This window comes from Eulemur rufifrons, chromosome 2, assembly GCF_041146395.1.
Source record: "Eulemur rufifrons isolate Redbay chromosome 2, OSU_ERuf_1, whole genome shotgun sequence".
Lineage (NCBI taxonomy): Eukaryota > Metazoa > Chordata > Mammalia > Primates > Lemuridae > Eulemur > Eulemur rufifrons.
Window position 1 is genome coordinate 16,328,781 of NC_090984.1, and position 27,996 is coordinate 16,356,776.

At 61.9% G+C, this 27,996-nt stretch overlaps 1 protein-coding gene across 5 annotated transcripts; it reads left to right on the forward strand.

The window, feature by feature from the left end:
• Positions 1-1,052: 1,052 nt before the first annotated feature.
• Positions 1,053-27,758, forward strand: SEMA6B (semaphorin 6B). 5 transcript variants are annotated; one of them, XM_069480220.1, is made up of 17 exons: positions 15,726-15,882; positions 16,600-16,740; positions 16,903-17,026; positions 18,015-18,075; positions 18,255-18,317; positions 18,468-18,569; positions 19,232-19,322; positions 19,669-19,788; positions 20,276-20,364; positions 22,232-22,449; positions 23,258-23,389; positions 23,594-23,743; positions 24,059-24,241; positions 24,325-24,471; positions 25,251-25,328; positions 25,423-25,481; positions 25,837-27,758. In XM_069480220.1, exons 2-17 carry the CDS (start codon positions 16,629-16,631, stop codon positions 26,757-26,759), a joined length of 2,652 nt encoding a protein of 883 aa, XP_069336321.1. In that variant the 5' UTR covers positions 15,726-15,882; positions 16,600-16,628; the 3' UTR covers positions 26,760-27,758. The 5 variants fall into 5 exon arrangements, with proteins under 5 accessions (XP_069336294.1, XP_069336321.1, XP_069336311.1 ...); XM_069480210.1 differs by having other exon boundaries at positions 15,735-15,882; positions 16,600-17,026; positions 25,837-26,933; XM_069480203.1 differs by having other exon boundaries at positions 15,735-15,882; positions 23,594-24,241; positions 25,837-26,933.
• The last annotated feature ends 238 nt before the right edge of the window (positions 27,759-27,996 follow it).

The window sequence follows — 27,996 nt, forward strand, 5'->3', positions numbered from 1 at the left end:
CTGTATGTATACCAGAGGTGCCGGGGACCAGGACAGCACCCAGCTGGTGTTGGAGACATACAGGGTCACGTGCACGTGCGGGAGATGCTTGGGACAGAGAGGGACACTGAGGCGTGGAGCAGGCCCCTGCTGTCCTGAGTTCACCCTGAGGGTCAGGGAGGTTAGCGGAAGGTCTCTGAAAGCTCGGGCTCTGTCTTGGGGTCTCAAAGGCAGGGGGCAAGAGTGCTCCCCATGGTGGGGCGACGTGCAGCCCCTAAGCAACCTCTTTCTGGGCCGGGCCCCACCGGGCACGAGGTACCACGGGGACCTCTGCAGCTGTTTCCTCAGGTGCAAACCCCTGTCCCACCGCTGTCCGACTGCGAGACCTTGGACAAGACGCCTCCCGAGCCTCAGTTTCCTCACACGTCCAGCGGGTGTTGTGGGATGGAATGCGTGTGTGCTGAGCAATTGACCCCGTACGTGAAGGGGGCCGCCGGGCCGCGGGGTGTCCTGGCACTGCGTCAGCCCGTGTCCCCGTGAGTCTGATTAGGGAAGGGTACGGGGATGCGAGTTTAGACAGAAGGGACCGGCGCAGGAAGTTGGGGCGGCCCAATTAAGCTCAACCCTTGGACGAAAAAAGCAGGGGGGCCCCCCTGGGTCGCCCCTGCTCCCCCAAGCCCCCTCGCGGAGAGCCACCCGCCCGGCTCCGCGCTCCGCTCCGCGCCGCCGGTGTTCTGGGCCGGGTTTTGCGCGGCTCCAGCCGGGCTTCGGTGGGGGGTTGCTGGCAAGGGGGGGCGGAGGTGGCGGAGCCGCGAGTCGCAGCGGCCGCCGCGGCGGGCGGAGGAGATGCGGCCGCGGCGCGCCCCCGGTCCGGCCGCCGCGCAGCGCCCCCCCCGCAGCCGACGCCAGCGCGCGGGGGGCCGGGGCTGAGCCCCCTCCCCCAGCGCGGCGCCGCGGGCCGGGGGCGGGGAGAGCGCGCGCCCCCAGCCCCCGCCCCACCCCGGGATGCCCGGCTGAGCCGGCCCGGCCGGGACAGGTGCGCGCGCGGCCCCCCCGCCGCCTGCCGCCCTCGCTCCCTCCCGCGCACTCGCGGCCGGCGGCTCCGAGGTAAGCGCCCCGGGGCGTCTGCGCGGGGGCCGGGGGAGGCGCTGCCACGGGGGCGTCTGGCGGTGCGCAGCCGGGGGGCCGGGCTGTGGGCTGGGGTGGCCGGCTCGGGCGCTGTCGCGGGTGGGGGGAGGCCCGAGGGCCCTGCCACCCGGAGCGGGTGGATCGGGCCGGGGAGGGGGCTTGGGGGCGCTGTCTGTGCGCCGCGCAGCTGGGGAGGGGGCTGGCTTCGAGAGGGGGGCGCTACACGGAGTGGCATCTGGGGGTCCGGCAGCATCGCTTGTCAGGGGCTGGATGTTGGCCTGGGGCGCCGAATGAGGCTCCATCATGGGGGTGTCCAATGGCACCGCAGCCGGGCGGAGGTGGGGGGGCTCGGATTGTTGACGGGGGGCCTGCATGGGAGGCTATAATGGGGGTTCTGTCGGCTCCGCAGCGGGTGGAGATTTTGTCCGGGGGGGCTGCAGGAGGCACAAAGATGGGGGCTCGCGGCTGCGCCGCTGGGGCGCTGGATTTGGGCCCAGGTTGGGGGTTCGGGGCAGGCTTGGGGCCTCCGGGCCGGGGCTGGGGGCTGGTGTTGGGGGGCGGGACCCTAAGAGCTAAGTCGAGGGCGACCTGGGGCTGGTGGGGTGGTCCCGGCACTGTAGTGCCCCTCCGCCCCTCTCCGCGGTCCAGATGCCGCACCTTGGGCGCCCGAGTCCCCTCCGGCCTCCTGCCCGGCCCAGAACAGAACGAGTCCCCGGCCCTGGTGGCGGGGGAGGGGCCGCAGTGGTTGGGGGGGGAGAAGGCCAGCCAGTCCGGATCCCCCCGCTGCAGTGGGGGCCTGAGGGTTCGGAGCCCCCCAAGAGCTGACAAAGGGACAAAGAAAACGTCTCTCTCCAAGCGCGCCGGGCTGGGTGGGGGGCGCCGAGTGTGGCCCCCTCCTGAGGGCGCTGATTGGTCCCCAGGGCGGGGGTCACGTGCCCCCCCGTCCTGCTCTCCGCCTCCGGGCGCCCTCCGAGTTGGGGCACCTCCCAGAGGGGGCGCTAGTGCAGTGAACCCCACCTCTGCCCGGGACCCATAAATGCTAGAGCCAGGAGCGTTTGCCAGGGTCCTGGGGTTGGGGGAGGCATTCCCAGACCCTCGCCCCCATGTGGCCCTCTCGCTGTCTTTTTGACATTGTCCACTTGAAGCTGTCATCTTTGACCCCCAGACTAAGGCAGAACTGGGGCTTGGAGTTAGGGGGGCACTCCCAAGCTTTGGGGGGTCTGGGTTTGGGGTCAAGTGGCAAGAAGGGAGAGACGCCCCACCCCATATGCAAAAGTGCATTTCTTCATATTTTTCTGGGTTCACTCAGCTTGTCAAAAGGTCCAAATTCCGTCTCCAAAATAAAAATTCAGGACCCCTGGGAGACCCCCACACCCACGGACCCCCCCAGCTGCTTTCCCCACATGCTGGGAGACCCTGTTTCTCCCAGGGGCGGGATTTCTGGGTGTCTATGTACAATTGCTTTAAACTCTGTTCAGGGAGAGTATGGACGGGGTGTGGGGAGATGGCTGGGGGTTCAAGGCTGGGGTCCAGGAGGGGGTCCTAAGCTCACTAGGAAGTTGGCTGGGAGTCGGGTGGCAGCCTGGCATAAGCCTCATTAAACTGTAGCACGTCCACTCTGAACCTGCCCATTCTTAAAAGCAAATGGGGAAACTGAGGCCTGGGGAGGCAGCTGAAACCCTAGACCCCCTGCCATCCCCCTGCATCCCAGGATGCCCCTAGCCAATGATGGTCGCCCCAGAGTCCCTGCTTCTCCCCTCCCCTTCAGCTCTGGGCTGTGCAGGAATTAGACCCCAGAGCTTTGAGAGGAGGGGCTTAGCTGTGTGGCCTCAGGCAGGTCCCTATGCCTCTCTGGGCTGCAGTGTCTCCAGGAGATGCTTTCTGGTTTTAGGACTTAAGGTGAGGCAGAGAGAGGTCACACAACACTGTCTTGGATCTGTAACTGCCCCACTCTGCCTCTCCGGTTGTCACCTACCTCTGCAGGGGCTGAGCACCCACAGGTCCTTGTCACCACCTCTGCTTTGAGGTGAGACAGCATCTCCAAGTGGAGATATTGAGTCATCTGGGAGGGGCCCTTTCCCCTTGGAGCTTAGTCCTTGCCTCTGTCCGATGGGCAAAGAAGGTGCTAGAGACTCGATTTGGTGTCTGCAGTGGCCGCCCAGGGCTGAGACAGGAGTTGCTGGGGTTACCTGGGGCGGGGCCTGGAAGATAGAAATCAAACTGCCCTTGGAAAGGTGACCATGACATCAGCCTGCCGGACAGGTGAGCTGGGTCCCCGGGGACTGAAGGATATGCCGGTCACTGCCCGTCTCCCAGGAAGGAAGATGTCCCCAGCCGACCCTGGGTGTGGTCCTGTCCTATGGGCCCAGAGGGGGCGATTCTGGAGGGAGAAAATCACAGGCCAGTCGGTCGGGACAGGTGGGAGCAGGGAAGGCTGCCTAGAGGAGGGGGTGCTTGCACCGGGCTTGAAGGATGAGAAGGATTTTGCCAGGGGGAGAGGGACAGGCATTCCTGGGGGAAGGGACAGCAAGAATGACCATGGCAGGGTATGTTGGGGAAGCCCTGAGTGGCTGCACTATTTTAAGGATAGGAGGCAATGACACTGAGACCTGAGGGGGGTGGGCAGTGGCCTTGAACGCCAGGCTGAGGAGTGAACTTTATTCCAAGGGCAGTAGGGAGCCATGGAAGGTTTTAGAGCAGGGACGGGACATGAGTAACATTTCAGACCTGAGCAGCTGCAAGGAAGGGTCGCTAGGAGGAGACAGGCTCCTGGAAACCAGTGCGATGCTCAAAGGGGTGATGAGCTGCCCATCCCAGGAGGCAGGCAAGGGGAGTTGGACAGCCATCTTTCCAGAATCCTGGGGAAATAATCGTGATATGGGCCAGGCCCAGGTGACCTTCTGGATTCGTTTTCGATTCCAGGTATGGTAGTTTTTCCGAACATCTCTAACGTTTAAGAGACCGCAAGTATGAAACTCTGAGCTGTTTTTAAGAAGCTGTGGCTTCTCGGACTTGGGTTCTTCCAAGACCCAGGTGGGATTTGTTCGGCCGCGGCTTTCTCTTGGCCACTGTGGGTGTGTTCCCCTGCCCTTGCTGCCTTTGTGTAGCAGCAGTGGGACAGTTAAGGCTTGACGCAGCCCGGGACACGGGCCCTACTGCCTGCCCCACGTCCTGTGGCTGAATTGTCCCGGAATAGACCCCGAGCCTAGACGCCTCCGCCGTGGCGAACAGTGCGGGCTTGGCTGCCAGGGCTGGGGTCCGGTGTGCAGCGGGGCCCCAACCACCTCAATCTCTTCTGTCATCACAGACCCTCATCACCTCCCCTCCCGGGATGTCAGATGAAGTGGCAGACGTCAGCATGACCCAAGGAAGTGGCTTGGAAGGCTGGGGTCCCCTCTTATGGCCCTTTGGACGGGCCCCCCCCACTGGCCACCCTCAATGCCCCTTCCCCATCTGGCCCCAGGATCCAAAGGGCCTGCTGGGAGGGCCTCCTGGTCTAATGAGGACTACATTTCCCAGGATGCACCGTGGCCTGGCTAAGCCCTCCTTCCAAAGGCTGACCTAGGAAGGAACTTCCCAAATACAGGAGCCCAGAGAACTGTGGGTGCTCAGGTGGGCCCAGGCTCAGGACGGACAGGGTGATCAGTCAGTCAGTCAACAAATACTTTCAGTACCCACTTTTTACCATGCTCCGTGCTGGGTGAACCAGAGGAAAAACCTCAACTCCAGTGTCTGGTTGGCCCTCAAGGGACTTCTAGGCTAGGGGAGGGGAAACAGAGGCAGACACTGGCCCTCTATGCTACGTGGGGCCAGGGGAGAGGCAGAGGGAGCAAGTGGGGCTGGGGAAAGCGGGGCTGTGCTACATGGATCAGGAGAGATGCACTGAGAAGGGGCATTGCAGCTAGGGCCGTGACGGATGTGCAGGAGTTCTAGGAGAGGACATATATTTTCTGATAGTTGCATAAGAAGAACAGAGGTGCTATTCTGTCTCCCGTAGGGTTGATCATTTAACAAGAGGATGCAGGCCCTGATCTCATTTGGAGCTGGCGGGGGGAGGGGGGATTTGCTCTCATGTGATGCATTGACCAATGTTTAATGAGCACCTACTATGTGCCAGGTGCTGGGGACCTAGCAATGGCCAAGGCCAACTGCGCGTCCTGCCCTTGTCGAATTCACAGCCAGATGGGGACAGGCACACTAACTAGAGAAAGACACCAGGCAAATCAAGTATACTCAGCGCCCTGAGACAGCAATACAGAATGAAGTGCTGGGAAGGGCGGGGCTGTTTTAACTGAGGGTGTCACTGAGGAGGTGACATTTGAGCTGAGACCTGGAAGATGAGAAGCAGGCTGTCACGCAAAGATCTGGAGGAGCAGCAATCTTGGCAGAGGCACAGCCCGTGCAAAGGCCCTGGGGCAGGACGGCGCCTGGCGTGTGGGAGGCGCAGCAAGGAGGCCTGTGTGGCAGGAGCAGAGTTAAGAGAGGGAGAAAGGGAGGAGGAGAGGAGGAGAGGGGACAGGGCAGGTCATGCAGGGCCTGGTGGGCTGCAGAGAGGTCTTGTGCTTTGACCCCAGGGTGGTGGACTGTTTCCTAGCTGTGCAGCCTGGGGCACATCGCTTGCCCACTCTGGGCCTCGGTTTCCCTCTCATATAAAATGGTCAGAAGAGCCTCTCCCACCTTCCTGACTGGGCTAAATCAGGTACTTCTTGTCAGGGCTTGGTACACAGCAGGTGCTCCATAAATATTTGCTGTTGTTCCCCCTTGAAGGCCCCAAATTCTCTGAGGTCACCCCGTAAACCAGGGGGCTCTGCCCGTCGATGTTCTTCTCTACTGTTGGACAGTTCTCACGCCCCCATCCCCCGGCGCTGATGTCACTCTGCCAGCCTCTCTGGCCATTCCTGAGCCCTGACTCACCAAGACTTGTGGTCCCCTCTGACCCCAGGGCCTTTCCCTTGGGACCTGTTTCCCGCCTTTGTCTTCTTCAAGTTCATTTGCCAGGTCTTCCCTTTCCCAGCAGCACTTGGCACCCCCCTGCCTGCCACCGCCTCCGGGCCTCTCATTCTGCTCCTGTCCCACTGGGCGACCCCTGTGTCCTCCTGGACATGGCTTCTGGGGCAGGGCAGTGGCTGGGGAAGTTCTGGAAGAGGGGCTCCCGGAACCCCAAGTTGGCAGAGGCAGGGCTTCCCGTCTTCCGCCCCTAGATCAAAGCCAGGGACTGTCTCTCTTTCTGTCCTCCCTCTAATAGAGCCTGACCCCTCTCTGTCCCCTCAGACCGGGCCCGGCTGCTCTGTATTTGCTGCAAATGGAGTTCCAGGGCAGGACCCGCGTCCCCAGGGAATCTGCGGGTGCCTGACACCCGTCCCATCCAGATTCCCCAGGAGCCTACCCCCTCTGGGGCCCTCTATGTACCCCCAGGGCATAAATGACACTTTAATTTCCTCTGAGTGGTCCTTGCAACCCCCGCCCCCAATTCCTAATTACAAGTCACTGCTTCCGAGTTGGCTCCTGGCGGCCCAGTTTCCAAACAGTCATTCAAATTAATTACCCGGGAGCCCCCGCCACCCCCCCCCCCCGCTCCCTGCTGGGCCAGGAGCCCTGGGGACACATCCACGTGCCCACTTGAGGGCCTGCCTCTGCCACCTGGTCTCACCCATCTGGTTTCCTGAGTGGCCTGGGGACAGGGACAGCCTCTCTCGGTTTTCTGTAAAATATCTGGGCTGTGCCACACTCATGGGCAGATGACACATTGTGAGCGCCCGGGAAAGGGCAGGCAGAGGCAGTATAACCTGTGCATCCCAGCTTCACCCGCACGTGCTGTGCGACCTCAGCCAAGTGGCTTGACCTCTCTGAGCTTCCACTTTTCCATCTGTGGATGGGGATGAGGGACCACGCGGGCATTAAGTGACTTCATACCTGTGAAGAGCTTGGCACGGCGCCCGGTGCGTAGTAGGCAGGGCCTTCCTAAATCTCGTCTTAAATCCCTGCTGTCCTGGGCTGCCGTGGGTTGGGTGTGGAAGGCAGCTCTGAGCACCAGCCTCTTCAAAAGAGATGCTCAGCATTAATTGAGTGCTTACTGCATGCCGGGCTCTGTGTCGAGCCCTGGACACACAGGCTCTCCGGCCCTATTGGCACGCAGTAGGTATGCAAGAATCTGGAATGAACGTGTCCTTGCAACTATTTTATAAGCGGGGGCTCTTTCTGGGACATTCATTCAGCTGGGATTTGTTGAGCACCTACTGTGTGCCAGGCCTCATGCGTGCTGGGGACACGGCGGTGACCCCACTGCCGCCATGGAGCCAATACTCTCATCCCTGTTTTCCAGAGGCAGAAACAGGCCCAGAGAGGGGAAGAGTCTAACCCAAGGCTGCACAGCGGTCGAGACAGTTAATTAAGCATCTATGAGGCGGTGCTCGTTTACCCGAGGAGGGGGCTATCTTGCTCGGTTCCCTGATGGGGAAACTGAGGCTGTGCAAGCTGAGGACTCAGTGGGTGTCAGGAATGGGTGGGGACTCGCTAGCTGCCTCCCAGGCTGGGCAGGGATGAGTTAACCGGCATCTGGCGGGCATGGAGGGACTCGGGCCTCTCCCCTCTGCCCCCCACGTGCCCTGCCCAGGGGCCGCAGGGACTCCCTCTGGCCTTTCTGCCAAGTTCCTAGACAGCCCCGAGCCCGGCCGGGCTTCGACGGGGGTGAGCGAGGCAGCTGGAGGAGGCAGCTGAAAGCAGAGCCTGTAACCAGACCTGGGTGGCGCAGGGGCCGGGCCGCCCTGCTGGGTTACTCGATCCCCCCGGGGACGCTGGCCCCGGAGCCAGAAACCCGGGGCGGCCAGGGCCTAGAGGGAGCTCCTTCTGCCGAACGGGAGACAGGCATCCCGCCCCCAGCCTTGCTGCCTGTGGCAGATGGAGAAATGGCGGCTCCAAGCCTGGCTCGGATCCGAGTCCCTGATCATGGTACAGAGAGGCCCAGAGAGGCCAAGCTGCTGGCCTAAGGCCACACAGCAAGGCTGTTTAACATAAAGCAGATGCGTTTGCACCAGACCCCGTTCTGCTGCCTTGTTTTATGGACAAGAAAATCGAGGCTCAGGCTGATCTCGGTGGCTCTTGCCTGTAATCCCAGCACTCTGGGAGGCTGAGGCAGGAGGATCACTTGAAGTCAGGAGTTCGAGACCACCCTGGGCAACATAGCGAGACCCCATCTCCACTACAAAAATTAGCTGGGCATGGTGGCACCCACCTGTAGTCCCAGTTACTCTAGAGGCTGAGGCAGGAGGATCGCTTGAGCCCAGAGGTTAGAGGTTGCAGTGAGCTATGATGACGCCACTGCACTCCAGCCTGGGTAACTGAGTGAGACCCTGTCTCAAAAAAAAATAAGGGTCAGTATCTCCTCTGGAAAAGGTGGAGACCCCTGGGGTCCTTTCTGCGACATACCTGCCTCCCCACCCGCCTAGACCTTCTTGCTGTTCCTTGAGCAGTTCCAGCCTCCAAGCTTCTGCCTTTGCAGAGCCCCCCTCACCTCGGCCAGCCTTTGGCTCAGCACAGACGTCCTCTCCTGCAGGAGGTCCCCCGCCCTCGCCGGCCACCAGCTAGAGCAGCCCCTTGGCGACGCACTCCCATCATTCTCTGCATTTGCACTGTGACATTTATCCTTGTCAGAAGTTACCGAGTTCCATTTTGGGGTAACGTGTGTACCCCATCTCCCCACTGGACTGGGTACCCCACGAGGGGGGTGCTTTGTGGCTTTCTTGGTCTCTGCTGTGCTTGCCGTGCCTAGAATGGTGTCTGGCACACAGCAGGTGCTCAATAAGTGCTAAGCAAGTGAGCGAGTGGATAGCTTCCAATGTGGGCTACCGGGGGCCAGGGCGGGACACGGTTGCTTCCAGGTTGGTGAGGTTGGGTGGGGCTGAGGGAGGGCCGTGGCTGGGGGCACCCAGGGAAACTGAGGCACAGCCTGAGTGGTCAGAGAGGGCTTCCTGGAGGAGGTGACATCCACACATGTCCTTGACTGGTGAGCAGGAGTCAGTTGTGGGGCTTCCAGGACAAAGAGTGAGATGACTGTGTCTGGGCAGTTGGGAGGGCATCCTGGGGACAGCCGAGCAAAGGCCTGGAGGTGGGACCGGGCAGGAGGAAGGCTAAAGTCCTTCCCAGGGTGGGAAGTGCCCTTGAACATGGAGGTGTGAAGTTCAGTTCTTTCTTCTGTGGGGCACTAGGGAGCCACGGCAGGCCTTTGAGCAGGGCAGTGTCAGGGTGTGAGTTGAGCTTGGGGTGCTTGGTGGTGGGTGTGATCAGAGAGGAGGAAGACAGGCATTGCCCGTCAAGGACATCTCAAAGCCCAGGCTGGGAGTACCCACTGGGCCAGAGCAGGGGACCAAGCTAGCTGACTTCTGGAAGCAAGAAGGATTCAAGGTAGACTGAAAGTAGAACTTCCCTGCTAAGGCAGAGAGGCTGGGCGAATCCCCCCTGGCTGCAGGCTTGTCCCAGGGGAGCATGGGGCCACGGCCTCCAATTCCAAACTGGTACCTGGTTGATATTTTTCTGAATAAAAACGATTGCAATGATAATAACATTGCCAAGTGATGGCTGCTGAGGGCTTCCTGGGTGCCGCCGGCCACGTGTGCCTGCTGAGCTCTGAAGCCTGGCCGCTCCGAATGGAGATGAGGAGGCGTGACGTCCACACTGGATCCCAAAGATGCCGTTTCAGTATGAAAAGCAGAACGTGAAAGGTCCAGGATTGCGAGCGGACGTACCACCACTTTGGAGCCGTTGGGTTGAGTAAAACGTGGCATCAAAACGAATTTAACCTGCTACTTCCTTTCGACCTTAAAATCACACACGTGTGCACGGGGTGTGCGCGTGGGGTTTCTGAGCGGTGACGTTGGTTTAGGTTATGTCCTTTTTCCTCGGCCCGATGTTTTAGGGTGGGAATTCTATTCATGACGGTTTACAGATGGGGAAACCGAGGCCTGGAGAGCGGAAGTGACTCTCTGTGGTCACGTGGCTGGTGAGAGGCAGAGCCGGGGTTCGAACCTGGGCTGTGCGGTCCTGGAGCCAAAGCTCTCAACCTGGGGGCTCCTCGGCTGGCAATGCTGTCTGTCTGCGCCTCAGTTTCCCCAACCGGCTGGCAAGGTTGGGCTGGGCGGGGTCGGGTGGGGCGGGAAGGTGGGTAGACGCAGTTCCCCCGGGGCTTCAGAAACGGCTTGGCAGCCGGAAAGCCTTCGCTGCGGGTGGGGACGCAGGCGGCGGCTCCCTGGGGTTTGCGTGTGCACGGTCGGTTGCACACACGTGTGCACGCGCATGCGCGCACGGGTGCTTGTTGCAGAGGAGGCGGGCAACATTGTGGGGGGACAGATCTGGGTTCGTTCAACTCCCGAAGCTGACGATTGCTCGTCACGTGCAGCAAGCAATTATTGAGCACCGACAGCATGCCAGACCCTGCAGGGAGGTGTCACTGGCCAAGACACGCCCAGCGCCGGGGTCACTGGGCTCACAGTCCCAGATGGGCCCTGAACAGGCTGACGGACGGGGGACTGTTTTATTTGGCGGGGTCCTTGCGGCGCCGAGCTTTTCCGACTCCGCCATCACGCGGGTCCCGCGGGGTCCCGCTCAGACGCAGGCTCCGGCTGGGCACTCGTGGGTCGCCGGGCTCTGCGTTTCTAACGGTCACGCCGATGCCGCTGGTTCGGGGACCACGTTCGGAGAGGCAAAGGGCCGAAGGCGCAGAACTCGGGCTCCGAGGGGGTTAAGGGGTTGTGGGGTAACGGGGAGCTCGAGAGGGGGCCTCTCTGAGAAGGGTGCCACTTTTCAGCGGAGACCTGAAAGGGAAAGTGAGTTATGTGTGTAACGGTGCGAAGGCCACGCCAGGCGGGGAAACAGCCAGTGCAAAGGCCCTGAGGCAGAGTCAGTGGAGGGGACGAGGCAGGCTGTGCAGGGCCAGGTGGGCAGTGAAAAGGACTTGGGCTTTGACTCTGAGACAGGTGGGAGCCATGGAGGGTTGTGGGCAGAGGAGGGACAGGCCCTGATTCGGTGTTCGCAGGCGCCCCCTGGCGGTTGCTTCAGGGAGGACAGACTTGGGGGGGCCAGATCAGGAGCCGGGGACCAGGGCAGAGGGGACAGCGCTGGTCCAGGCAGGCCGCGCAGGGGCTGGCCAGGGTGTGGGCTGGGAAGCTGAGAGAATTCCAGATAAATCCGAAGGCAGCGCCCCCAGGACTTGCGGATGCTGGTGTCGGATGTGAGGTTGCAGGAACCGGTGGGGAGAGGGCAGCTGGGGCTGGACCCCCAGGCGTGGCCTGCGCCATCAGCCGGACTCTCCCAGGTTTGAGTTACAGACCGGCGCCCTGCCAGCCAGCGTCCCCCTGCCAGCCAGCGTCCCAGCAGGTTTTTGTTTCATTCGTTGTTTGTGTTGGAACTTGCAAGCTGGTCCTAAAATCTATCCCAGAGCACCGGGGCCAGGAGCAGCCCGGCGCTGGCCGGGAGGTGGGAGGAGCGTTGAAGTAGGAAATTCACACTGATGACGACAGATGATGACGGGGCCGTAGTAACTGGGGCCTCGTGGCCCCTGGGAAGAAGGGGGGCCGGCGTGGTTAAGGGTGAGACCCTGTGGGATCCCTGGGTGACAATATCGAGGGCAGCTGGGCCCCAAGTCTGGAGCTGGGGGAGGCCCCGGGCTGTGGGCGCGTCGGGTGTAGACGGGGTTTGGGGTTTGGAGCCCCAGGAGTGAACCAGGGTCCCAGAGAGGTGGCAGCTCCCAGCAAGGGGAAATGCAGCAGGGTGGCCTTGATGAAGTTTCCATCCCGGAGCCTCGAGCCTCAGTTTCCCCATCTGTGCAGTGTGATGGCATGCAGAGTTGGAGCCGCAGTTGGGGTCAGGCCGAGGGGCCCGGCCACAGTGTGAGACTTTGTGACCGGCTGTCCCACCCCCTCTGACGTCCATGGCACGAAGGCATGTTCCCAAGGCTGCAGGCAGGCTCCCCCTCCCTCACGGGCACGCAGACACGTGGGTGCACGGATGTCCCAGAAAACCCTGCACAGCGTGGGGTGCACACGCCGGCCACGCGGCTCCCCCGTGCCTGGCCCCGGGTGGCGGCTCCCTGTGGCCAGGTGCTGGACAGCCCCGGCCTGGCAGGTGGTGGGGCCGCTTCCGGGCAGGCGGGCGCCGGGCGGCTGCTGGCACAGGCGCCTCGAGTTTCACGGAGAGAAACAGATGGTCTTGGGGCGGGGGGAGGTGCCCCCGCCTCCGGTAACCCCAGATCAAGGGTAAAATGAAGCCAGGTATCAGGGTTGGTCCTGAAGGTGGTCTAGACTCCCACCCTCAAAAATTGCATTTTTAAAAATATTTTAGAGACGGGATCTCACTCTGTCACCTGGGCTAGAGTGCAGTGGCGTCATCACAGCTCACTGCAGCCTCCAACTCCTGGGCTCAAGCGATCCTCTTGCCTCAGCCTCCTGAGTAGCTGGGACTATAGGCACCACCACTCCCAGCTATTTTTTCTATTTTTGGTAGAGATGGGGTCTTGCTGTGTTGCCCAGGCTTGTCTCGAACTCCTGGCGTCAAGCAATCCTCGGCCTCCCTGAGTGCTGGGATTATAGGCGTGAGCCACTGCGCCCAGCCCAGTTCTGCACTATCATCAAAATAAATAAAACTGAGAAGGTTCCAGTGTCGACCCTGTTGCTCCCTAACTCTGGGCAAATGACTTCACCTATCTGTGCCTCAGTTTCCCTCTCTGTATAAGGGGCCTATTTAGAGCATTCACCCCTTGGGAGGGGGGGTGTTGTGCAGATTAAATGAGTTAATTTAAGTACTTACGACAATACCTGGCATATCACAAGTGCTTTATTATTTATTGAGCTCCTACTGGATACAGGGCCCAGTGCTGGGTGCTGGGAACACAGTTGAGTGGACAGGACAGACCCAGCTCTGCCGTCCCAGGGCTCACAGCCCAGTAGGGGGGAGAAGGACAGTTACCCAGGCAGCTGCAAGACAAGGGGAGCAGGGTGCTCACGGGTGACACACAGACACTGTGGGAGGCTGGAAGCGATCCCTGCCCAGCCTGGGGGCTGATCTGGGAAGGCTTCCTGGAGGAGGCGACTGAGACCCGAAGGTTGTGTTCACTAGGTCCCAGGCAGAGGGAACAGCATGTGCATGTGCAGATGCCCAGAGGTGGGGACAGAAGGGAGGGGATGAGCTGGGACTTCATTTCAAGGGCGCTGGGGAGCTATAGAAGGGTTTAGAGCAGCATCTCTCAACCGGAGTGCTTCTGCCTCCGGGGACACTTGGATGTGTCTGGAGACACGTATAGTTGTCATGACTCGGGGGTGCTCCTGGCTTGGAGCAGGTGCAGCGCCCAGGACGGCCACAGCGGACTTGAATTCTTCCCCTGAGAGGAAGATGTGTTACCAGTGGGGCCGTCCCCAAGTGGAGGACCTTGCAGGAGAAGCAGGTTTCAGGCAAGACCAAAGCCCGGTTGGGGTCTCAGGGGCCCTAGGGATGGGCTTCTGGGGGCTGGAGGCAGCTGGTGACAGAGGGACGAAAGGAACTCCCTGCCCGGCCTCAAGTGGTTGCATCGTCCCAAAGCTAAGAAAACAAGAAGGAAAAAATAGCCACGAGGTCCCATCCGGGCCTGAGGCCTCAGTCTGCCCGTCTGTTAACTGGGTATTAAAGTCACAGCTGGCCTCATGGGGTTGCGGGATGAGTGAGTGGGGCCCTGGGCTTGCTGCAGCTGCCATTTCCTCTCTGGCGGGGCTACAGCCCCGGAATCCAACCCTCAGTTTCCCTGTCTGCAAAATGGGCTTAATGTCACACCAACCCCACAGAACCATTGGTGGGTTCCATGAAGTAATTCCCAGAAATTATCCAGCCCAGTCGCTACGACTTAATAAGCCACCACCACCAATAGCAATAATGTCAGCATTTACTGAGCACCTACTGTGTGCCCGGCACTGTGCTATTTAGTACTACTCACCACACTGTGAGGTCAGTACCATTGCCATGCCCATTTTACAGATGTGGAACTGAGGCCCAGAGAGGGAGAGTGACCTGTCCAAGGTCACACAGCATGTCGGTGGCAGAGCTAGGATTCGAACCCTTGCAGCCTGGCTCTGGCACCCTTCCCCCAGCCCCAATGCTGCGTGGCGGATGGAAGCTGTTGTGTTAAAGCTTCTTTAGTTAAACATTCCGATAAAATGCAGGATAAAAGGCGTACCTGCTTGCACCCATTGGGATAGCTACTATCCAAAAGCCAAGAGAACAGGTGTTGGTGAGGATGGGGAGAAACTGGAACACTTGTGCACTTGGTGGAAATGCGACATGGCGCAGCCACCATGGAAAACAGTGTGGCAGTTCCTGAAACAATTAAAAATAGAATTACCGCCCGATCCAGCAATGCTGCTTCTGGGTATACACACAAAGGAATTGAAGGCAGGGACTCAAAGAAATATTTTGACACCCGTGTTCGTAGCAGCATTGTTCACAATAGCCAAAAGTTGAAAGCAACCCAGGTGTCCGCGGATGGATGAGTGGATGCACACAGCGTGGCCCAGCCCCACGCGGGAGTATTGTTTGGCCTTAAAAAAGGAGCCCGGGCGCTGTGGCTCACCCCTGTGATCCGACCACACTGGGAGGCCGAGGTGGGAGGATCACTGGAGGCCAGGAGTTCGAGACCAGCCTGAGCAACATAGCAAGACCCCACCTCTACAAAAATTAGCCGGGCTTGGTGACACACGCCTGTAGTACCAGCTATTTGGGAGGCTGAGGCAGGAGGATCGCTCGAGCCCAGGAGTTGGAGGCTGCAGTGAGCTGTGATGACACCACTGCACTCCAGCCTGGGTGACAGAGAGAGGCCCTGTCTCAAAAAACAAATAAAACATCAAAAAAATAAATAAATAAATAAAAGGGAACGGACAAGGCTCTGACACAGGCCACAGCGTGGAGGGACCCTGAGGACATCGTGCTCAGTGAGAGACGCCACACACAGAAGGACAAATCCTGTGTGATTCCACTCACAGGAGGTCCCTGGAGTCGTCAGATCCACAGAGACAGGAAGTAGAGTGGTGGGTGCCAGGGGCTGGGGAGGGGGCGGGGAGTGAGTGTTTCATGGGGACAGAGCTTCAGTTTGGGAACGCGAGAAAGTTCTGGAAGTGGAGGGTGGTGATGGTTGCACAACAGTACGAATGAGCTTAATGCCGCTGAGCTGTGTCCTGAAAAATGGTTAAAATGGCAAATTTCACTATGTATACCTTGTCATACACACTTAAAAACGGCAGGGGGCAGACAGGGTGCTCGGCAGGGGTCCTTGGGGAGGGGTCTACAAGGACCAGCGGCCTGAGGATCCGGTAGGCAGCGGTGGGGTCGAAGGTCAGGGGCTGTGCCTGCCAGGCGGGCCGGGGCCTGGACCCAGGGGTCACTGGGAACCGCAGGAGGCTCCGGGGGCGGGGAAGGAAACCAGTGAGGAAGCCGAGCCCTGCCCCGAACGCACGTGGGATCCGGGCATCCTCCGAGTCACAAATCCTGGAAGCTCAGGGTCATATGGAGGAAGCCGTGCTGGGCTACGCAAGACCTTCCTGTTTTCTGGCCCTGGGTGTTCGGTGGCAGCCGGGCCGTGTTCCCAAATCACTCCTCCAGAGGCTCGAAACCCCTGACCCACAAGGCCCCGGGCAGGGCTGGGAGATGTCCCTGCTGCCCAGTTGGGGAAACTGAGGCATGGGTGCTGCTCGAGACTTCCCAGAACGACGAGGCTGCTGAGATTGTCATTTGGGGCTTCCGGGACCTGGACTGCACCCCTTTCTGGTAGGGGGTGCGGGCTGAATCTCAGAGGGGGAATTCTACTCATCGTTTATGGCTGGGGGGCGGGGTGAGGGGGGCGGAGGTTTCTATGCCACAATCCGGAAGGTGCTGGAAGGTGGGGCAAAGTTACTTTGAATGAGAGCAGGAACCAGGCCTCCTAGAGAGGGAGTGAGGTGCCTGTCACAGAGGTATTCAAGCAGAGGACAGAAAGGCTGAACTCGGGAAGGAAGCCAGACCTCCCCAGCCCTCTGAGGCCCCCCAGCCAGCTGGAATAGTTTGTAATTCTAAAGCTTGTGGCTTATAAAATTCCAAGTGTCTTTGAGGTTTTTTTTTTTGAGCCTTTGAGTGTAAAATTTTTGCGTTTTAATTCTAAGAATTCTTATATGTGTGTTTCGAGATTGAATTTTTAAATATATGGTTTAAGATGTAGCTGTTACTGTATGAGTCTTGGATTACCTAACACATTTTTGTTTGAAGTCATTTGTTTCCCAGGCTTGCACTCAGCACGTGGCCATAAAGTTGTTGTGGTAATTAAATAATTACCGGTCGTGCACGGTTATTATTATTAGTGCCATTAGTATTGTTATTTTTATTATTATAACAGTGGGGAGTTTCTCTGGGACTTGGAGGACTCGGAGGAGGCTCGCGCGCGCTCTCTGCCGACAGCAGGTGGGACTGCGGGTCGCGCCGCTCACCACCACCCCGCCCCCTCGCCCGCAGGTGTCACCTGCCGCTGCCTGGCCCTCGCCATGCTGACCCCTCCTCCCCGCCCGGCCCTGCTGCTCCTGCTGCTGCTCCTGGGGGGCGCCCACGGCCTCTTTCCCGAGGAGCCGCCGCCGCTCAGTGTGGCCCCCAGGGACTGTGAGTCGGGGGTCGCGGGGGGGTTGGGGGAGTCTCGTGGGAGGGTCTGCTGTCCCTCCCCTCACGCCCCCCCCCGGGGGCTCACCAGGCCAGGAGCCACCTCTAGAAAGATCATGATCTTGGGCCACCCCCTCAAACCCCTTCCCATTGCCCTCCCCCCAGACCTGAACCACTACCCCGTGTTCGTGGGCAGCGGGCCTGGACGCCTGACCCCCACGGAGGGTGCTGACGACCTCAACATCCAGCGAGTTCTGCGGGTCAACAGGACGCTGTTCATTGGGGACAGGTATGGGAGGCACAGCGAGGGCAGGACTTGGGCTTTGACCCCAAGGAAGGTGGGAGCCATGGAGGGCTGTAGGCAGGGTAGGGACCCTGACTCAAGTGCTCACCAGCACTCTCTGGTGGCTGCTGCGGGGAGGACATGCTGTGGGGGTGCGGGTGGGCAGGTGGGCGCTGGGAACCAGGGCGAGGGTATTGGGCTGGTCCAGTCTGGCCGTGACGGGGAGGAGGAAAGGTGAGGGACCCTCCCGACTTGTGGGCTGATCCCCCGAGATTCAGAGCAGGTTTGGGGGTCTGGTCTGGCCCAGAGTGGCCGTGTTGAGTGTGAGACCCCAAGGGTCCCTGAGGTGGGGGACATTCAGGGGCACGACCAGGCTGGAGACCTGGAGACGAGACTGGGGGTGTCGTTGTGGTGCAGAGAACACTTCGAACCCCCAGAGTGAATGAGGTCACCTAGGAGGGGCGGGTGGGGGGGAGGAGGGAGGAGGCACCAGCCTGGGGCCCACGACAGTGACAGGGGCAGACCCAGGAGGATCCCAGAGAGGTGGGAGGGGAGCCGGGAGAGTGTGGGGTCTGGGGGCTGCAGGAGACGGTGTTCCCAGGAAGAGGGGGGTCCGGCCGGGTCAGAGGCTTTGGAGAGGATGAGGATGGAGAAGTGACCGCTGGACTTGCCCGCACGAGGTCACCAGTGACTTTGAGCAGGGCAGTTTCCTCTGCAGGGAGGGGAGCGGGGAGCCTGGTGGGTGGCTGCGAGGGGCGAGGGGGGACCTGATGTAAGGTCGTGTTGGGCGCAGACCCCTGGCCTGGGGCATGTGAGCGCGCAGCGTGTGGGGGTGCGGGGGGCCTGGGGCAGTGTTAGGCGGGGTTTGCTTAGCAGGGCAGTTGCTGGTGTTAGAGGCTTTGGCGTGTCCCCACCTGTTACCTGTTGGACAGATTGGAAGGGGGAGGGCTGGCAGAGGCCCCTCCCCTAATCTCACTAAGCCCCTCCCCGCCAGGGACAACCTGTACCGGGTGGAGCTGGAGCCCCCCACATCCACGGAGCTGCGCTACCAGCGGGTGAGGAAGCGGCGCAGGTGGCAGGGGAGGGGCAGGACCTGGAATGCCACCGTGGGGTGTCCCCACGCTGCTCTGGGGAGCCGGGTGAATTCAGCCCTGCCCCAGGGGTGGGGATCGGAGGTTCCTGGGGCTGTCGGGGACCCTGCGGCCCCCTCACCAGCTCTCTCTGTGCGCCGCAGAAGCTGACTTGGCGATCTAACCCCAGCGACATCGACGTGTGTCGCATGAAAGGCAAGCAGGAGGTGAGTGGACCCTGGCCCCGCCCCAGCCCCGCCCCTAGCAGTACGGCTCCGCCCTCCACCCTCCCCATACCCCCGCGGCTCCAGCCCGGGCCACGCCCACACCGTGGCCACGCCCACATCTCCTCCCCACGTCCCCCTGTCTCCCTCCAGGGCGAGTGTCGAAACTTCGTAAAGGTGCTGCTACTTCGCGACGAGTCCACGCTCTTCGTGTGCGGCTCCAACGCCTTCAACCCCGTGTGCGCCAACTACAGCGTGAGTCCCCGCCGCTTAGGTGCAACCTCCCGGCCGCTGCTCACCTGCCCTCCTCTCCCCAGCCGGTGTCCCCTTCTGCAGGAAGCCTTGCTAGCTGTGCCCTCCCTGCCTTGAGCTCAAGAGGGGTCAGCGGTTTCCAAAGGGGTCAGGAATGAGCCAGTTATAAAACTAAGGAGAATCAACTCTTTTTTTTCTCTTTCTGAGACAAGGTCACCAGCCTGTCACCCAGGCTGGAGTGGAGTGGAGTGGCACGATCATAGCTCACTGCAGCCTCCAACTCCTGGGCTCAAGCGATCCTCCTGCCTCAGCCTCCCGAGTAGATACAGGCGCACCACCACGCACTGCTAATTTTTCTGTTTTTTGTAGAGATGGGGTCTTGCTATGTTGCCCAGGCTGGTCTTAAACTCCTGGCCTCAAGCCATCCTCCCGCCTTGGCCTCCCAAAGCGCTAGGATTACAGGCACGAGCCACCTTGCCCAGCCACAACTCTTAGACCCATTTACGGATAAGTAAACTGAGGCCCAGAGAGGTCAAGTCCATGGCCACTATCACACAGTAATCCATGATACAGCCAGGACTCCCCCTGGAGTGGGGGTCCAGGGGAGCCAGGGGCTGCCAGGCATAGCCAGGAGATCTGTCACTTAACACTCATCCTCCTTGCAGATAGACACCCTGCAGCCTCTTGGGGACAACATCAGCGGCATGGCCCGTTGTCCGTATGACCCCAAACACGCCAATGTCGCCCTGTTCTCTGGTGAGTCATCTCTGCCACTGTGTATCTGATCAGCCCCCACCCTGCGCAGGGCCTGGCATTTTCCACTCTTGGAGTCTGGGTCATTTAGAAGGCAGCTGGGTGACCACTTGTCCAGCTGTGAAATGGGCGGAATCTCAGCCCAGGTTTGGGGCTCAGCTGGCATTAAGTTTCAGCCACCGTCAGGGGCTTTGTCAGGGACAGGGCTTGGATGGGATCTGGGTTCCACCTGGACACAGGGGCGCCCCCGGGCTCAGGGCTTGGGCTTGGAAAATCGAGTTTGCACCCACCCAGCCCTTGGCCTCTACAATCTCATCTCCTGCCTGCCTCCCCGCTCCTCCCCATCCAGACGGGATGCTCTTCACGGCCACTGTTACCGACTTCCTCGCCATCGACGCTGTCATCTACCGCAGCCTTGGGGACCGGCCCACCCTGCGCACCGTGAAGCATGACTCCAAGTGGTTCAAAGGTGAGGCCCAGAGGGCCCTGGGCCCAGGCCTGGTGGGGCTGGCATTCATCAAGTCCCCCCAACAGAGTAAGAGTCCCAGGGAAGCTGGCAAGGGGACTTCTGCCTCATTTCTGGAATCTATTGACCTCTTTGAACATAAAGGCAGAGGGATGATTTCAGTTGGATCTAAAGTAGAACCTGCTGGAAGTGGGTGGCTTTGGAAGCCTGAAATGGAACGATGGCAGGGGTATAACAGGAACTTGGCTCTTCAACACGAGGGAGGAAGGTGACAAAAAAATAGTAGATGTTGCCATTTGTGGGGAGTAGATACGGCGATTTTAGGCTCTGACCTCCCTTTTCCCCCCAAAATAACCCAAACTTTGAGTCTATTTCATTTTGCCTGGGTAACCAGCCTACGTCCCCCTTCACTGTAAAAGCTGATGAGTTCTCTGCCCCAGAACCCCCTCGTCATATCAGGGGCTGCGTTCTGACCCCTCCTGTCCCGCAGAGCCATACTTCGTCCACGCGGTGGAGTGGGGCAGCCACGTGTACTTCTTCTTCCGGGAGATCGCGATGGAGTTTAACTACCTGGAGAAGGTGAGGCCCGTGTGCTGGGGCGTGGAGGGAAGGGGCTCTGATCGTGGGAAGTGGGTGCCCAAGGTGGGTCCATGAATCTCCACCTGGGGTGGGAGGGTCCCACCCTCCTCCTCTGGTCCTCAGGGCCTCCCCTCCAGCCGGGACCAGGCCCCGAGGCTGAAGGCACATGCGGGGTGGCCTTGGTGCACCCAGCCCTGGTGGAGGACACGAGCTTAGGTCAGAGATGCCCTGGGGATGTTGCTCCTCCACTGTCCACCCACCCGGCTACCGTCCTCATCCACTGCCCGCCCCTCACCTGTGCAGCCTCACGCGTACCCATCTGTCTGCTCTTCAGCCCACCCGCGCTCCATCAGCCCATTTCCCCATCTGTCCATCACCCACTCACCCACTCATCCATCCACCCACCCACCTGTCCACCTACCTACCCATCCATCCATGCATCTGTCCACCCACCCACCTGTCCACCTACCCACACATCCACGCATCTGTCCACCCACCCCCCCATCCACCTACCTACCCATCCATCCACGCATCTGTCCACCCACCCACCCATCCACCTACCTACCCATCCATCCACACATCTGTCCACCCACCCCCCCATCCACCTACCTACCCATCCATCCACGCATCTGTCCACCCACCCACCCATCCACCCATCCACCTACCTACCCATCCATCCACGCATCTGTCCACCCACCCACCCATCCACCTACCTACCCATCCATCCACGCATCTGTCCACCCACCCCCCCATCCACCTACCTACCCATCCATCCACGCATCTGTCCACCCACCCCCCCATCCACCTACTTACCCATCCATCCACGCATCTGTCCACCCACCCACCCATCCACCCATCCACCTACCTACCCATCCATCCACGCATCTGTCCACCCACCCACCCATCCACCTACCTACCCATCCATCCACGCATCTGTCCACCCACCCACCCATCCACCCATCCACCTACCTACCCATCCATCCACGCATCTGTCCACCCACCCACCCATCCACCTACCTACCCATCCATCCACGCATCTGTCCACCCACCCCCCCATCCACCTACCTACCCATCCATCCACGCATCTGTCCACCCACCCCCCCATCCACCTACCTACCCATCCATCCACGCATCTGTCCACCCACCCACCCATCCACCTACCTACCCATCCATCCACGCATCTGTCCACCCACCCACCCATCCACCCATCCACCTACCTACCCATCCATCCACGCATCTGTCCACCCACCCCCCCATCCACCCACCTACCCATCCATCCACCCATCTGTCCACCCAGCCCCCCATCCACCCATCTATCTACTCACCTACCCCGCATCCATCCACCTCCCATCCACCTATCCATCCATCCACCCACCCACCTACCCATCCAGCTACCCACCAACCACCCATCCATCTACTCATCCCTGTACCTACCCATCCACCCATCCATCCATCCATCCATCCATCTGTCCACCCACCCACTCATGCACCCACTACCCATCTATCCACCCACCCATCCACCCACCCAGCCACCCAGCACCAGACAGTAGTGAAGCACAGACTGCCTCTTACTAGTACTGTGACCTTGGGCCGGTCGAGTCCCTTTCTCAGTGCCTCGGTGTCCCAAATGTGCGATGAGGATATCATCACCCCCCGGAAGGCGTGTAAGAGATATGAGGACCAGGTGGCGGTGACTGTGGTTACCGTCATCACCATCCCCACATTCCCGCCGGGGCGGCAGGGGCTCAGAGAGGTCCCACCGGCGCCAGGGCCAGACGCCTCCATCCCGGCCTGGGTGGTGGGCCTGTGGGCAGGTCTTCCCGGGACGTGGACTCAGGTCCCCCCGTCTGTCCCCCGTCATGCTCAGGTGGTGGTGTCCCGCGTGGCCCGCGTGTGCAAGAACGACGTGGGGGGCTCCCCCCGCGTGCTGGAGAAGCAGTGGACGTCCTTCCTGAAGGCGCGGCTCAACTGCTCCGTGCCTGGTGACTCCCACTTCTACTTCAACGTGCTGCAGGCTGTCACGGGCGTGGTCAGCTTAGGGGGCCGGCCCGTGGTCCTTGCTGTCTTCTCCACACCCAGCAACAGGTCAGCGCATGCCCACGGGAGTGAGCCGAGAGCATCTGGTGGGAGTGGCTGGGGAGGTCCCTCATTCGCTCATCAAACATGCCCAGGGGCCTGAGTTGGCCTTGACCCCAGGCTGGGGTGGGATGAAGCACACACTAACCCTCCAAGGCCCTTTGGTCAGAACAGGGATGGTTGGGGGACATCCTCATCCTCTGCCTTTTGGGGAGAGGGGCAGGGAGGGCTTCCTAGGGGAAGGGATGTTGGAGCTAGGCTTTGCGTGTGAGATGGAGAAAGAGAGAAGAGTGTGGAAGATGGAGGAACAGCATGTGCAAAGGTCCTGAGGCTGCAAGGAGCTTGATGTGTCTAAGTAACAGCAAGGAGGCCCATGTGGCTGGAGCAGAGTGAGCTGAGGGGACGAGAGTGGGGAGAGAAGGGCAGGAAGAGGACAGGGCAGGTCATGCAGGGCCTTGTGGACCATGGGCAGAGCCTGGACTTAATCCTGAGAGCACTAGGGAGCCATGGGAGAGTAAGGAGCAAGAGAGGGGTGAGATCAGGTTTGTGTTTTCGGAAAGCCCCATGGGGAACAGGTTCTAAGGGTGCAAGAGTGGCAGCTGGGAGGCTGGACGCCCAGGCAAGTGACAATGGAGGCCCGAATGGGGAGGTGACCTCTGAGAGCTGCTCAGGATATGGAGTCGGAGGGAGAGAGGCATCTCTGGCCCAGGGCTCTGAACACCTGTGGGCACCTGAGGTCAGGGAGTCCCCCGTATGCTTGCCCAAGGCAGTGCCCCCACTGGGCTCACCACACCCTCTCATCCACACCCCTCCCCAGCATCCCCGGCTCGGCCGTCTGCGCCTTTGACATGACACACGTGGCTGCTGTGTTTGAAGGCCGCTTCCGCGAGCAGAAGTCCCCTGAGTCCATCTGGACGCCGGTGCCGGAGGATCAGGTGCCACGGCCCCGGTGAGAGCCCCTTCCATCCTGGGTCGGCTGGCCAGATAACGTCCTGTGGTTATGCGACTGTTGCCGAGCTCGGCTGCGCCCATTGTGCAGATGGGGAAAACTGAGGACCTCTGGGCAGGGCAGTGGGTCCCCCTGGAGAATCAGGCCCTTGGTGAAGGACCCCCCCAAGTCCGCCCTGACCTCCCCCTCGTCCCCCCGGCCCAGGCCTGGGTGCTGCGCGGCTCCTGGCATGCAGTATAACGCCTCCAGTGCCCTGCCTGACGACATCCTCAACTTCGTCAAGACCCACCCGCTGATGGACGAGGCGGTGCCCTCCCTGGGCCACGCGCCCTGGATCGTGCGCACGCTGATGCGGTCAGTCCTGGAGGGGCCGGGGTGGGGACGAGGGCCCAGGCCAGGGTGGCGGTGGGGGGACAGGGCTCACTGCAGGCCAGAGGGAGAGCTCTTTCTGTCTGTGATGAGCACACGTGTCCTCTGTTTCTGGCACGTGTGCCCACGTGCCTGTGTGTGCACCCACGTGCCTGGTATCCGTGCACACGCACTTTGGTGGCTGTCACGGGTGCTGGCGTGCCAGTGTGTGTGTGCACCGGTGCAACCATGCCCGCGCCTGCCTTGGTGGTGCGTGGCGGCTGTGGGGCCACCCTCACCCCACCCCGCCCTGGCCTCCAGGCACCAGTTGACACGCGTGGCCGTGGACGTGGGCGCCGGCCCCTGGGGCAACCAGACTGTCGTCTTCCTGGGTTCCGAGGCGGGCACTGTCCTCAAGTTCCTCGTGCGGCCCAATGCCAGCGCCTCAGGGACTGCTGGGCCCAGTGTCTTCCTGGAGGAGTTCGAGACCTACCGGCCGGACAGGTGAGTCCGGGCAAAGGCGGGGAGAGGGGACCAGCAGGCGGAGAGGTGGAGCCGGCACCCTGAGCCTCACATCTTGTCCCCAGGTGTGGACGGCCCGGTGGTGGCGAGACGGGGCAGCGGCTGCTGAGCCTGGAGCTGGACACGGCCTCGGGGGGCCTGCTGGCGGCCTTTCCCCGCTGCGTGGTCCGCGTGCCCGTGGCCCGCTGCCAGCAGTACTCGGGGTGTATGAAGTGAGTGGCCCGCCCTGGGCTGGCCGTGGTGGGAAGCAAGGAAAAATGAGCACAGGGAGCACGAGGAGCCGGGTTCGAGTTGGGGGCCCCTCAGCATTCTGAGCTGTTGAGTAATGAACTGGGCAGAGGCACAGCCTGTGCAAAGGTCCTGGGGCAGGACTGCACCTGGTGTGTTGGAGGCACAGCCAGGAGGCCTGTGTGACTAGAGCAGAGCGAGGAGGGGGAGAGAGCGAGGAGGGGAGGGTGGGAACAGGACAGCAGGTTGTACAGAGCCTGGTGGGCTGCAGGGAGGACTTGGGCTTTGATTCAGGGGGAGGTGGGCGCCATGGAGGGCTGTGGGCAGAGGAAGGCCCAGCCCTGACGCGGGTGCTCACATGCGCCCTCTGGTGGCTGCTGTGGGGAGGAGACTGGGGGAGGCGGCTGTTTCTGTCTCTAAAGTGGGTGGAAGGCTGGGACGCGCGCGCAGTGCTGGCTCACCCTTGGGCTCCGCGTGAGCCCTCCCTCGACACAGAGGACCCTCGCGGCCCCCTGTCATTGCAACAATGACGCTGGAGGACCGAGTGAAGGGCACAGGTCTGGGGCGAGCCCACCAGGGCGCCCACCCCAGCTCTGCCACTCGGGCTCAAGTTACCTCCCCTGAGCCTCGTTGGCTCATCTGTCAAGTGGGGAGTGGGCCGTCCCCCCACAAAGACTTGCCGTCGCGAGGACTCCGGGAGTCACTAAGAAGGGGCGGGTGCTTGGAACAGGGCCCCGGCTGAGGGTCCCCTTGTCTGCCCCAGGAACTGCATCGGCAGCCAGGACCCCTACTGCGGCTGGGCCCCCGACGGCTCCTGTGTCTTCCTCAGCCCCGGCACCAGGTAAGGTCGGGAGAAGGTGGGCAGAGGGTGCACGGCCGGCCTGAGACGCGATTTCTGCTGACGGTGCCTCTTCTCTCCCCGCCACCCCCGTTAGAGCCACCTTTGAGCAGGACGTGTCCGGGGCCAGCACCTCGGGCTTAGGGGACTGCACCGGTGAGTGGGGGGAGGGGAGGTCAGGCTAGGAGCCCCCATCCCATGGTGGGGGGAGGGAAGAGGCCTGGGGACCCCCAATCCCGGTTCTCAGGGCTTCTCTTGCCCCCTTAGGCCACTTGTGCCCAGAGGGGCGGGGCGGCTGGACTCCATCGGGGCTTTGGAAGGGCAGGGGTCCCAGTTCCCAGGGAGGGGGGAGGGGAAGGACAGACAGACCCCAGAAGACAAACGGAAGCTGTGAGGTGGACAGACAGGCTTTGACAGGGACAAAGAGACGTCACAGGGCAGATAGGCCCAAGGAGGTGGGGGGGCCTGGACTGCCCCAGTCTCGCCCCTCTCACCCGGCCCTCCCTGCCAGGGCTCCTGCGGGCCAGCCTCTCCGAGGACCGCGCCGGGCTGGTGTCGGTGAACCTGCTGGTGACGTCGTCGGTGGCGGCCTTCGTGGTGGGCGCCGTGGTGTCCGGCTTCAGCGTGGGCTGGTTCGTGGGCCTCCGGGAGCGGCGCGAGCTGGCCCGCCGCAAGGACAAGGAGGCCATCCTGGCCCACGGGGGTGGTGAGGCCGTGCTGAGCGTGAGCCGTCTGGGCGAGCGCCGGGGGGCCGGCCCCGGGGGCCGGGGTGGCGGGGCCGGTGGGGCCGGAGGTCCCCCCGAGGCGCTGCTGGCGCCCCTCATGCAGAACGGCTGGGCCAAGGCCACACTGCTGCAGGGCGGCCCCCACGACCTGGACTCGGGGCTGCTGCCCACGCCCGAGCAGACGCCGCTGCCCCAGAAGCGCCTGCCCACCCCGCACCCCCACCCTCACGCCCTGGCCCCCCGCGGCTGGGACCATGGCCACCCCCTGCTCTCCGCCTCCGCCTCGTCCTCCCTCCTGCTGCTGGCCCCCGCCCGGGCCCCCGAGCAGCCCCCAGCGCCGGGTGACCCGGCCCCCGATGCCCGCCTCTATGCCACGCGGCCAGGCCGTGCCTCCCACAGCGACTTCCCGCTCACCCCCCACGCCAGCCCGGATCGCCGGCGGGTGGTGTCAGCGCCCACGGGCCCCTTGGACCCAACCTCAGCCGCCGACAGCCTCCCCCGGCCCTGGAGCCCACCCCCGACGGGCAGCCTCCGGAGGCCGGGCCCTCACGGCCCGCCGGCTGCCGCCCTGCGCCGCACGCACACGTTCAACAGCGGAGAGGGCAGGCCCGGGGACCGCCACCGTGGCTGCCACGCCCGGCCCAGCACGGACTTGGCCCACCTCCTCCCCTATGGGGGGGCGGACAGGACTGCGCCCCCGGTGCCCTAGGCGGGCCCCCCGACGCCTTGGCAGTGCCAGCCACGGGAACCAGGAGCGAGAGAGGCGCAAAGACGCCAGGCCTGGGCCAGCTCCGAGTGGGTGCTCAAGACCCCCGCCCCACCCGCGTGGGGGGCCCCCTCCGCCACACGGAAGCACAACGAGCTCGCCCTCCCCCCCACCCGGGGCCGCAGGACACTGAGATGGTTTGGGGGTGGGCGGGCGGGAAGAATTTGCTATGGATCTGAGGTTGACCTTATGCGCGTAGATTTTGGTTTCTTTGGCAATTTTTGGTTTCTTTTGCAGTTTTCTAACCAATTGCACAACTCCGTTCTCGGGGTGGCGGCCGGGGGCTTGGAGGTGGGGTGGGGATGGGGGGGCCACTGCTGCAGACCCAAGTCCCCCCCACCCCCCGAAAAAGGTCCCTCCCGGACCCAGGCCCCTGGCGTGTGTGGGTGTGTGTGCGTGTGCATGCCGTGTTCGTGTGTGCAAGGGGCCGGGGAGGGGGCGTGCGTGTGCGTGCCTGCGAGGGCTGCGGTGGGCGTGTGCGTCGGGTGGGCCACGCGTGCGGTGTGTGTGTCTAAGTGCGAGCGTGGTGGGTGGCCCCAGCGGCCTGGGCGTTGGCTGAGCCAACACTGGGGCTTCCACAAGGCCGAGGGCCTCTGAGGTGCCGGTTAGGAGTCTGAACCGCCCCCCTGCCCCCCGCAAAGGGAAGGGGGGACAGTGCCGGGGCTCCAGGCAGGGAGTCGGGGAGAACCTGCCCAGAAGTCACACTGGCACAGCTGTCTAAAGGGCTCGGGGAGGCCCGGGGGGAGGTGGAGGCGGGCAGGCCCCCTGTAAATACGGCCCCGGGGTGGTCAGAGAGTCCCATATCACCCGTCCTCTTGTGACCTCCCTCCTTTGACCTCCAGCTGACCATGCATGCCACGTGGCCAGCCGAGTCCTGGACCCTCGCTGGAGCTTGCCTCCCCAGCCCCTCCCCATCAATAAACTCTGTTTACAACCACCGGCCCCCACGGCTCCAGCTCTGCTCTGTCTCCTGGGGGTGGCCGGGGTGGTTGGGCAGGGCAAGACAGAACTCTGGGGACCTGGGTGTGGACATACGGAGAGTTGTGGCAGGGTGGGGGGGGTCTCCATCTTCGTCTGGATGGAGGACAGTTTCTGTTTCTTCAGCAAATATTTAGTGTGTACCTGCCATGTGCCCGGCACTGTGTGGGGACAGAGAGCCCTGCCCTTATGGAAGTTCAAA